General features: G+C 36.1%; 1 protein-coding gene across 13 annotated transcripts in view; it reads right to left on the bottom strand.

Annotated features, from left to right (window-relative positions):
• KCNT2 (potassium sodium-activated channel subfamily T member 2) overlaps positions 1–17,177 on the bottom strand; it is a 363,444-nt gene that overhangs the window by 25,622 nt on the left and 320,645 nt on the right. For 9 of the 13 annotated variants that reach the window (XM_019822157.3, XM_019822159.3, XM_019822161.3 and 6 more), the window contains one exon: positions 2,216–2,516. In XM_019822157.3, the coding sequence (XP_019677716.1) occupies positions 2,216–2,516 (301 nt within the window). Of the gene's footprint in view, positions 1–648; positions 834–2,215; positions 2,517–17,177 lie in introns of all 13 variants that reach the window. The other 4 variants (XR_002151372.3, XR_006592112.1, XM_019822162.3 and 1 more) reach the window with 3 other exon arrangements.

Genomic DNA, 17,177 nt, shown 5'->3' with positions numbered 1-17,177 from the left:
TGGGCAAAAAAACCACAACTTACTCCTTTTATGTATAAAACACAGATATACATACAGTACTTAAATAGATATATGGAAGATTTGTGGTATTAATTGAATGCCAGTTCTGAGCTAAGGACATTACTGATTATCCCATTTGTCCCTCACAAGACACTTATGAGATGGGTATTATTATTTACATTTCACAGTGATTAAAAAAAATGGCTTGGAGGAGTTAAATAATCTGATAAATCTATTGGCTTCTAAAATATAAGTCTAATAAATGCAGAAGTCCTATCTCAACAGGTCATTAGTCTATTCCCAGTACAGGCCAATAATATCTGTTGCATGGATGAATTATTATGAGTTAGGAACACATGGAGAAGTCTAGTAAGTCCATGATGTATTAAATCTCAAGTCCTATTCTCATAATCTTTATGCTGTTAAAGGTGTCCAACACATGGCTTTAGAAAGGATTGATGGATCTATGGATGGATAGATGGTTAAAATGGACAGAGAGAAGAAGAAATAAAAAGGAAAAGAGAGCAAAAAAAAAAAAAGAAGGTGGACAATATCCATTCTTCCTTTCTGTAAGAGTTAGTGTGAGAATTAAATTAACAAATTTATATAAAAAAAACACAACACAGATAATAACTAAATGCAAGGTACCTGATAGAAGTTTCATTAGCAAAAACATAATATGTTCCCTGATGATTCTCCCATGCAGCCAGTTCATGCATTTTTGTGTCTCTTAGAGTCAAACTGTTATCTGCCACACTGCTTACAGGACCAGCCTTGGATTATAATGTTCATGAAACACAGCTGGAACTTGGATGAACAATCATTTACTAGAACTTTCCAAAAAAAGAAAGAGTAGCTGAATAATAACTAACAAAAGTACACACAAATATAGGACTATAGTTCTATACGAAATACAATCATACTTAGTGTCATCAAATTAGCAAAGAGCTATTCATATAATTTTTAAAAAGAAGATAAATTTTTCTTCTAATTTATTTCTTAATGTAAGACCTTGTGTGATTATATTAAAATTATTGGTCATGGATAAGTCTGTACTACACTTAAGTAAAAAATAATTGTTTCAATTCAATTACATATGGAATCCTGACTCCAATACATTTCAACTGTATGTCCTTGAGCAAGGCCTTTAAGCTCTGAGCTTCAAATTCTTAGGGTAAAACGGGACACCTATCCAATCAGGGTTATGAAGAGTAATAAAAAATACACATAAAGCACCTAGCATAGTTCCTGGCACAGAGTTGGTACTCAGTAAATATGTTTAGAGAAACACAGGCTAACTTCTTTTAAACTCTAACTAATTCAACAACTAAACTTTCTCCCTACGTACACTGTTTCAAGTTGAAACTTTGGGGGCAAATATAGAGTGCATTCCGTTTTATCCTTAACCTGCATAATACTTACATTATCTTAGCTTCTGATTTACCCAAGTTATATTTATAACAACACCATTTTATTTATCATTTGGCTTTACTCTGAAGTGTGACAAATTTTTTAATAAAATTCATAGGCTAGTAAACAATGTATTTTTAAATTATCTTTGTTTTTTATTTCAGCTGTGCATTTTGATCTATACTGCAGTCACAGATCAACATAGGAAATAATAATTATTGATACAGATCTATACTATATATCAAGTACTGTTTGAGCTTCGAATTAAAGCTTTTGGAGACTTTTGTTCCTGGACCACAAGAAACTAAACAAATTTAAAGAAACATTTCAGTTCATCTGTGACTGCTACATTTAGTTGCTTGCCCATGCCTCAAATTCATTTTATCCCAGATCCTAGAATAAGATGTGGTATGTGTGTGTGTGTGCATGTGCACGCGTGTGCATGTGTAAGAACATGACAGAACGGGTTATAAATCTCAGCCACGCTATTAACAAGCTAATTAGCAAGTTATTGACTAAGTTTCCTTATCTCTAAAATGGAAGAGTTTTGGTGAAAAATAAAATTAAGACAATTTATGTAACAGGTTCAGCAGAGTGCCTAAAGAACTATGCAAATACTTAACATTTTTGGCATTTACTTTGGCTGTCATCATAATTTTCTATATTAGATAAATGCCAGTAGTTATTTCAAATTGGCCTGTGAAACAAAAATGTGATTCTTAACTTACTAAATGTGAACCAGCTATACAACAACCATGGCAAGAAATCACAAGTCCATATCACACAATACTTTTAAAGAGCATACCATATCCCGCTGTAGAAAGACCCAAGTGTTTCATTCTATTATTCACAAGTTCAGCAAGCTCTTGTCTTTCTGACCTCCTGTAGAGGTTCAGTCGCTGCTGGGTTATTTTCTCAGCTGTTTTACCAGAGTGTTTTGGACCTTTTCTGCTCAGTCTTCGGGCCCACTGCATGCTCTTTCTCCGCAGCAAGGGATGGTCTGACTGGTCGCTGGATGTTGAGTTGCGGTGGTTGCTTCGGTGATGACCTTGTTCTTTGCAATCTTTGGTGTCTTCCCACTCTTCTACACTGATAGATATTTGAGACTGTAAAGGAAATGGATATGGATAATTAGATATTTTAGGGATAATTGTAACCTGGAGGTATGCTGATATCTTTTGCTAATATCTTGGTATAATTATATATCTCAGGAGACTTTCCCCAGAAAGAGCAAAATCGTGATCATTGAGTACATTTTGTTACCACCAAAAATATTATTTGAGAATACTTCTTTTGAACTTATATATGAACCAGATATCTTTGCATCTGCAATATAACCCTACTAGCATAGAGTTGTTTGGAGACACAAACAAAAAAAATATCTTATTTAAAAAAATTTTTTTTAACATTTATTTTTTGAGAGACAGAGAGAGACAGAGCACGAGCAGGGGAGGGGCAGAGAGAGAGAGAGACACAGATCCAAAGCAGGCTCCAGGCTCTGAGCTGTCAACACAGAGCCTGACACAGGGGTCGAACTCATGAACCGTGAGATCATGACCTGAGCCGAAGTTGGTCACCCAACCGACTGAGCAACCCAGGCACCCCACAAAAAATATTTTAAAATTTTATTCAAATAAAGTCAATGTAATGAACTTTTCCAAATATACTACAGGCATTTCACATGAAATTTAAATAAATAAAATGCAAGTTGTTTTACTTTTGGAATTCATAATATTTTAAAAGATTTTTAAATTATTGCTCTTTCTCAAAACGGCATTGGAATGAACTTTGTAAAGTGTGATTTTTTTTAATTTACTCACATGACCCAGAAGAAAACAAAACTTTTTAATTAGTTCATGCATTAACTATTCATGACATAAACCTTTTTCTGATTAAAATATTAAAACGTATTTCAGGAACTGTTCTCAGTATTCTAAGTGAAAATCTGTTGTAAATATTAATATTTCACAAATGTACTCCAGAATCATAAATAAAATTTAAATCAGGCTATTCTCCATTGGAAGCAAAAACAATAAACAAACTCAAAAAGTGTATTTTGATTTACTTTTTTACTACTAAATCTGATTTTTAAAGTAAGAAGCTTTCCTTTGATTGTAGGCCCTTAATAAATAAAAGCTTCCTGTTTCAAAATGTTGCTTTTCATACCAGGAATTTAAACGAAATGCAACATGGATCAAAGCTGAAGGTCTTACCTTCTAAAAGGATGCATATGCAAATGAACAGTTTCCTAAATTGTACTGTACATAAGGGCAATACTCATGAATCTGCTAACTGTGTTTCCCTTCTATGCATGGAAGTTTGAACTTTAGCTCTATCATTCATGTTTTGCTGGGTTTCAAAGTAATACCGTTTAAATGACCAATTTAAGTAAGGTCAAGAGGTAGATCCAATAAAACCCTTTAAAAGTGAATGTAAGTTACCAAGTCTCAGTCAATGCCTTCCATACAATTCCTAGTGGCAAGCTATGACATTACCTCACACTTAAATTCAATGAAAAAATTTAAATATTCATCCACATTTCTGTTTCAAAACAGTGAGCGATATTAAAAATAATTTGTTTTAACTTTCAAATCTCCACAAGAGAAAATTTTATTTTAGTGTTTTTAGAAAACTTATTTGAGACACAGAATTTAAATTGGAAGTAATAAAATTTGGGTGCTGCCTGGTTTTGCAATCATGGATACTTTTATGAGTCTTAACTTCCTCTAGTCTCACCTACTTGATAATATACTGTAAACCCTCTTCTGTGGAAGTAAAATACATAAGCCCTTGAGTAATATCTACCATCATTAAATAATACCAATCTTTGTTCAGTAGATTCAGTTTATATGTACTTTGTAGCAAAAATGAAAACATACAGATTTAGACATTTTGGCTTGCGGGTTTTGTTAATCTTAAATTTATTTGAAGTGATCTTTCTAGTCAAAAGTCCCTGTGAGTAATAGTTTGATTTCCTACAAATGTGTGGAAATAGTAACCTTGCCAGTCCCATAATTCAAGTAGAGGATGAAACCCTATCTGTCTTTGCAAGTGATTTTTCTTAATTATATATACCAGGGAATGTATCAAGCAAACATCTAAAACATGAACTGAAGCCTACGTATGTATAAGCTATAATTACTGAATACCCTGTTCATCATTGTTTTGAATTTTCGTAAGAAAGGAATGGCATGATTTATAAAGAAAATCCATAGGGATCACAAGGCCTTTTGTCAATTATTCAATAAAATAAGTATCATTTCTTTGTATATTTCACTTTAAGTACAGAAAAAAGGAATTTGAAGGATTTGAGGATTAATTTTAAGAAATTTGAACCTGACAACACATAGATTGTTCCTTGTGTTTTGAAATTTGCAGGTTTCTCTCCCATATTTCCAATATGACATAATGAAAAGTACACTGAATTTTATGTATTAAGATCACAAGTTTGAATGATATTTTGGATATTTCCTAGATTTGTTCCTATAACATATCTGCTTTAACCACTATGTAAAATGAGAATAATAATAACCATCTTCTACCTCATTGAAATGTTGTGCAAATTCCTGTAACACATCAATGTAAAAAGAAAATATGTGCCAACTGTAATTTTCTACATATAATAATAACACATCCTAGTTAGAATAATTATTGACAATAACAATTACACTGGAAATAAACATTAGTTTTTCTATTCCTGGGTAGCAAATATGTGTGTGCACACCTGTGTGCTTTTTAAAAAGGTCCATTTAGGGGCGCCTGGGTTGCTCAGTCAGTTAATCTTCTGACTTCAGCTCAACTCATGATCTCATAGTTCATGGGTTTAGGCCCGCGTTGAGCTCTGGGCTGACAGCTCAGAGCCTGGAGCCTACTTCGGATTCTGTGTCTCCCTCTCTCTCTGCCCCTTCCCCACTCATGTTCTGTCTCTGTCTCTCAAAAATAAATAAATGTTAAAAAAAAGTTTAAGTCCATTTATAAATATACTTTCTTGCTGCCATCTCATCATCTGGATTACCTCTATTGTGTTTTTAACATGACACACCATAATCTAGTGGAAACAGTGTGGTGCTGGGAGACGAAGAAAGTGCCTTGATCGTAGGACTTTTTCCTGAATTTAGAGTCAGAGTGACAGACTGCTTAAAAGCAAGACCACTGCCATCAGATAGACCTGGGTTTAAATACATGTTTCACCATTTACCAGCTCTGCATTCGTGGTTATGTAAGATTACGCCCATTTCCCTATATGAAAAGTGGTAATTATAGTTTTACTTTGCCCACAGTGTTTTTCTGAGACCTAAGAGATAATACTTGAAAAGTGCACAATATAGTGCCTGTCTCAGAAAATGCTCACTAAATATTAGTTAATATTATGGTTCATGATCTGGCATGAAAAGACAGTAAAAGGGAGACAAGAGGAAGAAATAATTATGAAGGGTTATATAAAAGTGAGAAATGGGTATGAAAAAGGCAGGAATGACTCATCTTTCTGATGTAGTTTTCTCTATCAGTGGCTGTATTTTACAAGAAATCAAGGTGTTGTAAACAAAGATTCCTTGGGCGTAAAGATTCCTTGGTTAAAGTTTTGTGAATCTGAAGAAGAGAACAAGTATTTAAGCGGAAGGGGAGATTTATTGCTCTGCACTGCTTCTAGAACTTATTCTTTATTATTTCTATGAATAACGGGAGGGAGGACTCTGGTGTGAGATTTTTGTACTTTTACTATCAGAAGACTAACATAATTACTAACATGAAAATCAAGATTTAATACTAATGTTTACAAGAATGAAAAAAGACATTTTCATATTGGTATTGCTATGGTCTGATCTGAATGTTGTATCCCCTCAAAGTTTCTTTGTTAAAATCTTAAGCCCCAAAAGTGATGGTATTAGTAAGTGAAAGTCTTCAGAAGATGATTAGGTTGTAAGTGTTGAGCCCTCATGAATGGGATTACTGCTTTTAGTAAAAAGACCTCAGAGAGATCCTTAGCCTCTTCTGCCCTGGGATTAGCCAATGAGATGTCTGTGATCAGAAGGGGGCCTTCATCAGACCATGTTACCACCCTCATCTCCCACTTCCAGCCTCCTGAGCTGTGAACAATCAATTTCTGTTGTGTATACGCTACCCAGAGCTTGTGGTAATTTACTATAACAACTTGAATGGACTAACACATATTTTTTATGAAATGCTTCTGGGAACATATTTATATAGTTCATAAGGAAATGAAAAATTCATATGGCTAATCAACAGTTTTCATATAAATTTAAAACATTATTATTTTTAAAAATTATATTATTTTCCAAATATTGATCAAACTTAATACGGCTTTTAAAAAGGCTACAAATATTTTTTCACAAGAATGAGAATTGGCAGAAAATGTTTCTTATGCCTAAAACAGCTTAATTAGTTTCATTGTTTTCAGAAAGGTAGAAAGTGTCAGAATCACAATATATATCAAACATTCTTTTCCACACTCTACACACACAAACACATGCACATGCACACACACACACACACACACACACACACACACACACACACCAAAATGACTCAGTTCAACTTCCTCTCAATTTTTTTTTCTTGAAGTTATTCATGTCATAAGGTTACTGAGCAATCTGTGGAACAAAGTGGTATTTTAAAATAAATCAATTCACCCAATAGTTTGAAAGTGAGTGTTTGTAATCTAGATTCATGACTCCCTTAAGAATAGTTTTATAGGCTTTAAAGTAGACTTAAACTGTGCTATGTGATTTATGATTGAAGACATCCTGAATTGTTGTTAAAGAAAACTGAGGAAAATGAATCACTAAAGATATGTTAGTTTAACACTTTATAAAAGAATTCCTATCTAATGTTTTCCATTAAAGGAAGGTTAGGAGCGCCTGGGTGGCTCAGTCGGTTAAGCAACTGACTTTGGCTCAGGTCATGATCTCACCTTTCCTGAGTTCGAGACCCACAGAGGGCTCTGTACTGACAGCTCGGAGCCTGGAGCCTGCTTCGGATTCTGCGTCTCTCTCTCTCTCTCTCTCTCTCTGCCCCTCCCCTGCTCACACTCCATCTCTCCCTCTCAAAAATAAATAAACATAAAAAAAATTTAAAGGAAGGTTAAAGTATAAGAATACTTGAGAGATCATCTGAATTTAATCCATAGGCACCTTGGCTAGTGATCTGGGGTCTCATGGACATTTCTTTGTATGAAAAAAAAGTTCACAAAAAGATGTTTCCCCACTTTCTATAAAGGCTCAGATTAACCAATTCCTTTAGTCTGTGATCTAAGAAAAGATAGAAAATAACTAGTTACATTGTATTTAGATGTATTTTCAGCATATTTTCAGAATCACAGAGATAAGTAGACAATAAACAACATTATAGTCTAAAATATGCTGAATTTGGAATCCAATGCTACATTGTATTTTCAGACCTACCAGGCTAATACCTCATGACTTCGAACAAACCAACCAAGCTTCTTGAAAAATAGTGACAATTTTCACAATTTTCGATGCAAAAACAAAAGAATTCTGTAGTAATTCTCTAATATAAATTCTAAAGTCAAATAATTACTCAAGAACTAAGGTTCAAATGATAGCTTCTTTTTAAAAGTTAATCACCTGGTGGAATAGCAAAACTAATTTCAATCTCTTCTTGACTTCATTTTCCGTATCTAAAAATCATATATTTTGTCTCCATGTTCTATTCCATCTATTAGTCTGTGAATATAAAGTTTACCCATAGCACGTAGAACCTCTATTAACTCACCATTCCAATCTGATAACTTCAAAGTCAAAATTTAATTTTATGTCCAAGTGAAAAAAAATCCCAGGTTGTCTATTTAGAGACAGTGCTAAATAATCCACAGACTTGTCCTAGCTTTCTAGCACTGTTGAACAGAATACATCTCTCTCTCTCTCTCTCTCTCTCTCTCTCTCTCTCTTCTCTTTTTTCTCCTCTTTCTCTTTCCATCTCCCCCACCCCATATCTAGTACCTATCTTTCTGTTATTGTCCCTAAAAGAAAATCAATCCTAGTCAGTTACTCTTATACTTATGAATTCACTTTCCTTTTTTATTGTTTGTTCTAAATTTATACATTAAGTTGCATATTCACACATCCTTGGCAATATTTTGTGTGTGTGTGTACATGAATGTATGTTTAATTAAATCTTTCCTTTCTTTGGTCTCTGTGGAATTTTGAAACCTAGCTAATTTATCATCTTGATATTATTTCTCACATTGTGGTTAATTTTTTCCCCTGGGCCTTTAAAACTGTCATTCAGAAACAATCAGTGTACAGGGGTTTCAATTACCTAACAGCCTTCCTAGTGCTTTTAGACCCAGAAAATCGTACTTTTTTCTTCTTTCTTTAAGATCTTAAATATTATTGTTATGTAATTGCTAACAACATGGTGGCTGTCTTCCATAGAATTTACATTCATCTGAGCTACTAAAAACAAATTGAGAAGGGAATGTTGTTCTTATTTTAATTGGCTGTATTATTATATCAGGTGTCCTAGCAAAGTGATTCCTAAAGATGTACATGATAGATGGATGGCATATATATTAGCTACTTTATTTTTCATCACATGTTTAGGAAGTTATACTCCAAAAGAACTACTTGGGTTCTCTAATTTATATAGACCAAAATCTGGGCAACGTGTGTGGGACAATGGTAGAAGAAACATAAAGTTGGATTGGGCAGTATTTATTGATATGGACTCATTAAATAGAGATTCTGCATTCAAAGTTTCAGCTTGGGGAGTTAGAAAGCGTTCTAACAGTTTATCTGGTTGATTGGCTGAAACATGTACCAAAAGGTGACCCACAGTAAGCAAGTTGGACATGCGGAATCTAATCTGGTTTAATGTAAAGCAAGGGATTTAAAGTTGTGAGAAGACTGGAATGTAAGAGTAGATTTTTCACTTAAAACATATTCACCCACAGTGAGAGGGTCTAGAAGGCATTCCTTTCACCACAATTGTGAGAAATAAATTAGTGAGCAGATCCTCAGTACCCTTGAAGAGTTCCAAGATCACTCTTCTCCCTGGGCCAGACCATAGTCTGATAATTGCAGTCACTCAGTTGGGAAACCTGAATGCAATGGGAGTAGCTGGATCCCAAGGAGGCATGGGCCAAGTGGTAGCAATCAACTGCCCAAGGTAAGCATGGATATAATGGACAACAGAGTCAAAGCAGCAATCAGAATAGTCTGACTTGCACAGACCCATGGCGCTGGTGTTCCTACAGGTAAAATAGGTGGGAAAACCACTAAACTCTTACCTGATCTGCATAAGCATAAAACATCTAGGTCAAGTGAACAAAAATCTAACCTGAATCATAAAAATAGAGTGTCACAGACTTTCAAATAATCCCCAGAATTGAGTCAGTTTACACAACTAGAACGCTTCAAAGGAGAAGAAGCTTGTTCCTTTTGCGGAAGGATCTGGCATAGTACCAAAAACTTATACCATTAATCTTTTTCCCAGCCTTCCCCAAAGAGACATACAACCTTTTACCAGGGTGATTGTACACTGAAGAAAAGGAAATAATCAGACCTTTTAAAAAGACTACTGGAGGGGCGCCTGGGTGGCGCAGTCGGTTAAGCGTCCGACTTCAGCCAGGTCACGATCTCGCGGTCCGTGAGTTCAAGCCCCGCGTCAGGCTCTGGGCTGATGGCTCGGAGCCTGGAGCCTGTTTCCGATTCTGTGTCTCCCTCTCTCTCTGCCCCTCCCCCGTTCATGCTCTGTCTCTCTCTGTCCCAAAAATAAATTAACGTTGAAAAAAAAAAATTTAAAAAGACTACTGGAGACTGGCTTTGAAATGATTCTAATTCCAGGACACTCAAAACATCACTTTGGTCCACCAGTCAGGGTAGGAGCTTATGGTCGTCATGTGACCAATAGCTCAGGTCTGTCACACAGTGGACTCAGTAGGTCCCAGAACCCATCCTAATGATATTTTTCCAATTCCAGCCCCACATTGGCTCCCTGACCATACTGACCTACTATGATGGGAAAGGGCAAGCAGAAGCCACTAGACTAGTGGAAGAAAATATTAAACCAAAAGCAATACCAAATTCCTAGATGGACTGCAGAAATCAGCGCCACCATCAAGGACTTGAAATATGCAGTTGCAGTGATTCCCATCACAACCCCATTCAACTCACCTATTGGGCAAGTGCAGAAGACAAATGGAGCTCAGAGACTGACAGTGGATTATCCTAAATTTAACTAGGTAGTAACTCCAACTGCAGCTGCTACACCAGATGTGGTTTCATTGCTTGAACAAATTAACACATCCCCTGTACCTAGGATGTAGCTATTGATCTGGTAAATGTCTTTTTATCCATCTCCATCAATAAGAAACACCGGAAGCATTTTGCTCTCGGCTGCCAAGGACATCTTCACCGTTCTACCTCACTGGTATATCAACTCTCCAGCTCTATGCCATAGTTTAGTTTGTAGGGACCTTGACAACCTTTCCCTTTCACAAGATATCATGCCAGTTACATTGATGACATTATGCTGATTGGACTTAGTAAGCAGGAAGTAGCAACTACCCAAAACTTACTGATAAGACATTTGCATGTCAGGGGGCTCTTACTTCAGTGACATTTCAAGGGGACCAAAAAAGAAGCACAATACCTAGTGGGCTTTTTTGGACATTAGAGGCAACATATTTCTCATCTGGGTGTGTTAACTCTGGCCCATTTACTGAGTGACCCCAAAACCTGCCAATTTTTAGTATCCCAGACCAAAAAAAAAAGGCTCTGTAAGAGGTCCAGGCTGCTATGCAAGTGCTCTGCCGCTTGGGCTCTAGCATCTAGTAAAACCAATGGTGCGTGCAGTGTTGCTGGCAGATAGGGATGCTGTTGGGAGCAAAACCCTGCCATCCTCTGCGAATGGCTACTCTTCTTTGCGAACAAAGGAGCAAGCTCCTTTAGGGCTCTCTTAGTATTATTATACTCTGTGGGTTAGGTCAATGGAAAACTGCAAGAATCCAATCCAGATAGAACTACTAATGGCCCAGACCACTAGACAGGAATGAAGATTTGAGTCACCTCACCAGACAGGTGCTGACTGAAGGCAACAGGAATATAGAATACAAAAGGGAGTGGAAGGAAGTACCAGCTATGACCAAGTGAATAGTTAACAGAAATAAGGAATGCAATTGTCATGCATATCTCTCCCTTATTTTGTTATAAATTTATTTGACTGTGTGCATGTGTGTTAAGAAATATTTTTGTTTTCTTCCCTCTCTTATTTATCATGTAACGTAAAATGTATAGGCTTTATATCATATTATTTAAGTATTGTTAATTTTACAGCATACTATTTAAGTTACAGACATCAGGGAGACAAGGAAACATCACTCAAGGACTTTAGCTCCCCTTTGGTGAAGGACTTAGTGTGTTTTTATTTGTACGCAAAATAGTTATGTTAATATATAAGGTGCCTAATTGACAAAGAGTGAACTCATGAAGGTTAATTTTGTGTGTCAACATGACTAAGCCACAGGGTGCCCAAACATCTGGCCAAACGTTATTCTGGGTGTGTCTGTAAGGGTGTTTCTGAATGAGACTAACATCTGAATTGGTAGACTGAGTAAAGCAGGTAGTACTCCCCAACGTGGGTGGGCCTCATTTAATCAACTGAAGATCTGAGTAGAACAAAAGGCTATTCTACTTAACTGCTTCAACTTTGAACACCAGTCTTCAGCCCTTGAATGCAGCTTCCATCTCAGCTCTCCTGACTCTCAGGCCTTCAGACTCAGACTAGAGTTACACCACGAGCTCTCCTGGGTCTCCAGCTTACCAACTGAAGATCCTGGGACTTCTTGCTCCCCATAATTGCATAAGCCAATTCCTTATAATAACACACACGCGCGCACACACACACACACACACACACACACACACACACACATCTACCTCTCTCTCTCTCTTTCTCTCTCATATATATATATATATATATCCTGTTGGTTCTGTTTCTCTGGAAGACTCAGACCAATACAGTGACTTATGGCCCTTTACCCTACCCTCTTGGTGCACATGTGGAAGTGTCAGTCTCAACACTTTTACCATTTTGAGTGAAGGTGTCCCTCCTGTCTATGAGGGCTGATCTCAATATTTGGCACAGCAAGCAAGGTATGCAGGCAAAGGCCACTGCCACTGAGGATCTTCTTTTGCTGAGGCTTATTAACTGATTTCACTTCCTGCTGCTCAGCAAAATTTTTGAGTTGTGTTGCCATCTATTGTCAACAGTTTTATGCTGTGCAGTTTTATGCTGTATCTGTAGAGTCCTCCCAAGCTTCTGTTTATGATTAACTAATATCAGTTGGAAATTTTAATAATGAAAAGATAGGTGTTGGGGCACAGGGGCTGGGTGGCTCAGTCAGTTTAGCATCGACTTGATTTCAGATCAGGTCATGATCTCATGGTTCATAAGTTTGAGCTCAGTATCGGGCTCTGTGCTGATAGCTTGGAGCCTGCATGGGATTCTCTCTTTCCCTCTCTCTCTGCCTCCCCATGACCCCCCCAAAATAAATAAACCTTAAAAAAGGTAAAAAAAAAAAAAAGATGTGGTTTAGAGATAATGCCCTCGTTTTAACTTTTATATCTCAGAATCCTTAGTTGGGGAATATGAAATAGATGAGAAATAAGAAATTAAGAATATGAGAATGTATAGAAAAACTGACTATTCAGGAAGCCAAGAATGAAGCATTTTTTATGGAATAGAATGGGTGATGAATATTATCAAATAGTTCTTACTACAGCTTTTTGCCCTCTACTATATATGTCATAAATAAGAGCTATTGTTATAGAGGCACTGAGGAAGAGGAAAAGACATAATAAAAGGTCATTAGCTTATTTAGGACCATAGCACTACCCATGATGGGAGATTTTTAAATAAAAGTTATGCACCTTTTATTCATACAAGTATGTTATACAAGTTTCTGGTGATCCTGAGAAAAGAATTTGCTAAACAGCAATATTTAAAGGTTAATATTTCTCTAAAGTATGTATAACTCTTTTAAATTGTAGTGTTCAGAAATATATTTTAAATGTTTAATGAAAATGCCTTTATTATGTCATGTTTCCATGAAAATGTCACTAACCAATGCCACTAACACTATTTTACACTATTTTCTCATTGTTTTTCTTTTGAAGTCAGATGATGTCCACTTTTTTTCACTGTGTAGTAGTGGAATGTTTTTGTCTTCTCTGAAGGTATAGCATTTCTTCTCCAAGTAATGCTTACGTTTTTTGTCTTTTTAAAGAGAAAGTGATATTATCAGCATCAGAATTGCTATTACCATATATTTCACAAGTACTTTTTTGGAGGTCTTAAGACACCCCTTCAGTCTTCTAATTGTTATTTAGCTTTAACTGTTGTGTGCCACATGTTGATGTGTGTCCACTAGGCCAGAATGAAGGTCTGGCCCAAATTTAGATTGATTTCATCATCATTAAATATTGCTTTATAAGGAAACTAAAGAGTGGTTTTCTTTGACCAATTCATCCATTTTATGTCTAGAAACAAATAAACATAAGAGTGTACTTGCTTTCTACATAAAACACCCTTTTGGGGTCTCTATGATTAGGTTTTAATGTATTATACATACTTAAGTGTGTGTGTGTAAAGAATAGCTTATACATCTGAATAAACTGACTTACAATCAACAAATAGAAGAGCACTGAATAAGCACATGGGTTTAACATCCTCATAAAGGCATTCCAATGGCTTACATTATTAGAATCATATTTTCATTGCCAGCTCTGTCTTCTTCACAGTTCAATTTTCTCTTACCACTTTCCAGAATTACAGGAATACACAGCCTAAAACAATGATTTCAACAGTGACTATATGTGTGTGGGGGCAGATCCTACTTATTGTAGGGCAAGTTAGGGAGGATATCATTCTATCACCTCCAGCATTTCACAGTCCAGAATAAAAGGACTTAAGCATATATATTCATGAAAAACCATTACAGTGATTCTAATGGGCCAATTTCACCATTTTAAACACTGTTTCTCTCTCCCCCTTTCTCTTTCTATCATTTGAGAACCACTGACCTAAAACATATGGTAGTTATGGATAAATGAGCCTGTGGAAAGAAAATTTCTGTGATATATTTAATGTCTTAATTAAATTGCAGGCATAATGGGGGTGCCTCGGTGACTGAGTGGAGCATCTGACTCTTGATTTCAGCTAAGGTCATGATCTCAGGGTCACGGGATTGAACCATGTTGGGCTCTGCAATGAGTGTGGAGCCTGCTAAAGATTCCTTCTCCCTCTCCCTCTCACTCACCTCCCCCTCTAAAAAAATAAAAATAAAAAAAAGAAGAATAGATACAATGATATAAGACTTCACAGATATAAATATTCACATTCTCATGTAAAGAATCTACACAAAACAGTATTATTGATCCAAGTATACTGTTGCTTACAGAACACCACTCCATTATGCAGACCTAGATCAATCTTATAATTTTCCATCTGGTTCTGATTTTGTAGACTCTAGTGGCCATTCAACAGAAAGCTGTAACTAAAGGCCTAATTTACTTCTAATGGCAGTGCAGAGTGAAAGCATGATCTCCATGCAGTTTAAGATGTTAAGTGGACAGAAAGTCATGGCTATGTAGTTAAATTAAATCAAACAGATTGGATTCACTTAAACAGCTTCCTGCTAATAAGTGTTTCAATGAGATTCTTATTAAGTTAGAGTAAGGACATAATGCAAGTAAGAAATGCTTTCCTAGCGGTGGAAATGCACAAGATAAGAATAAAAGCCAGAAAATATTTTAAAATAATTGTAAAATAAGGTAAGAAAAAAGATCTAAGAGTATATTTTCTGTAAGAGAAAATGTGAAACAAAATTACAGATGAGCTTAGACTCACGGGGTGTGTGTGTGTGTGTGTGTGTGTGTGTGTGTGTGTGTGTAATTAGAATGCATTTGAGGTATATAGTGAATATACACATGTTTGACTAATATTATAAAGTATTTATCCAAATCACAAGAATATTTACTATTATATTATTTTATAAATTTAAGTGTGTTGATACAAGTGCTTTCTAAGGAATGTCATCCACTCAAAATGGTGCAGCAGTGAAAACTGATGAAATAAGATCTATGGTACTCTATGTACTCTGCTCCAGAATCGTTTGCCATTAGCTATGAATAATTAACACACAACTGCCCTTTATTCTAATTTGTGAAGTGATAATCATATGCTCCCTACTTAGTCTTCACTTTGCTATGTGTTGAGAAGAGACCATTTTACACACAGCTAGTAAAGGGAGAAGCCAACATTTAAACCCAGATCATCTGATACCAAGTTCATTTCTCATTTGGTCAAGCAGAGTAACTGAATAAATGATCTGTACCAGACACAGGGACAGAAAGATTATCAATAAAGAATGGCTAGAATATAAAGTAGTGTAAAATCCAGCAATAAGAAATTTGATTTGATATAGTAGGCATCAAATATCCACTATATGCATCATGCATCATGTGAGTAACGTAAGGAATATGATCATTAATCTGTTCTATGCAAGATATTGAAGGGAAGAGAATTTAGATATTGTAAATCCACCAAGAAGTAATTAAATTCAAGAAAAGACGTGAAGTTTTCATGTTAGCTTTCCGAGAAATCTTCCTTGTATGTTTACTGACACATTCCAATCATCTTGATGGGTGCATCTGGTGCCTAGTGGTGCTCAATAAATATTTTTACCTCCTAGTAGATAACAAAGTGAACAGGATCTGGCAGAAAATAGGTTTGTCTTCCTTTTTATGAATTACAAGGATGAAAAACACAAATCTGCCATCCAGCAACATAGAGGTAATAATTGAAACCGTAAGACACAACGACTGTTGCAAGATCACGTGTAGAAAAAGACCAAAAAACTATAAAACATACATTTAGTAAATGCCTGCTTATGGTTCCAGTGTCAGTTCCCATGTTGGTTCTTAAACAAAGCATCTGAGGACCTCAGAGCAGATGATGGAAAAGAGAGAGGTAGTTCAGAAACCGGTAGAGGCTGCTACAGTGAGACTTGGTGATTAAAAGAGGCTCTGGTGTCAGTGATAAATTCTAAAACCAGGTCTTCTATTTCCAGGGCTTTTGACCTTAGTCAAGTTAACTTCTCTATATCTCTGCTTTAAAAACGCGAATAATGTTGGAGCGCCTGGGTGGCTCAGTCGGTTTAGCATCGACGCCTGGTTTGGCTCAGGTAATGATCTCACGGTTTGTGAGTTCAAGCTCCGCATCAAGCTCTGTGCTGACAGTGTGGAGCCTGCTTGGGACTTTCCCTCTCCTTCTGTCCCTCCCCAACTTGCTCTCTCTGTCTCTCTTTCAAAGTAAATAAATAAACTTAAAAAAAATGAGAATAATATTGTCTGCCATATTGGCTTATGGTGAGGATTAAATAAAATAATAAACTGCTTAGCACTGGGCAGGGATCAAGATTAAGCCTTCAGGTGAGACTACTTACAATGAACTTTAGCCTAAACTCAAGTGGTTAATGGAGTACTTTCTGGAAGTTAAAGATGAAGACCAGTCCTAGAAGTCCTAGATTGCTGCAGCTACTTGGGAGTCTTGAGCTCCAGAGCCAATCCCACGGACAACGGGTTAAGGACAAGCCTTCAGATGGAAGATCACATTGGCAGCATCTCAAATGAGCTGTTATAGGCAGAAATTGAACAATAGAAAGAGGGAGGGAAGTTTAAGAAATGAACCAATAAAAACAGGTAAAACACATAAAGAAAGTAACT

This window comes from Felis catus, chromosome F1 (genome assembly GCF_018350175.1).
Source record: "Felis catus isolate Fca126 chromosome F1, F.catus_Fca126_mat1.0, whole genome shotgun sequence".
Lineage (NCBI taxonomy): Eukaryota > Metazoa > Chordata > Mammalia > Carnivora > Felidae > Felis > Felis catus.
Note: the sequence above shows the minus strand (reverse complement) of the source record. Positions and strands in the feature narration are given on the sequence as shown.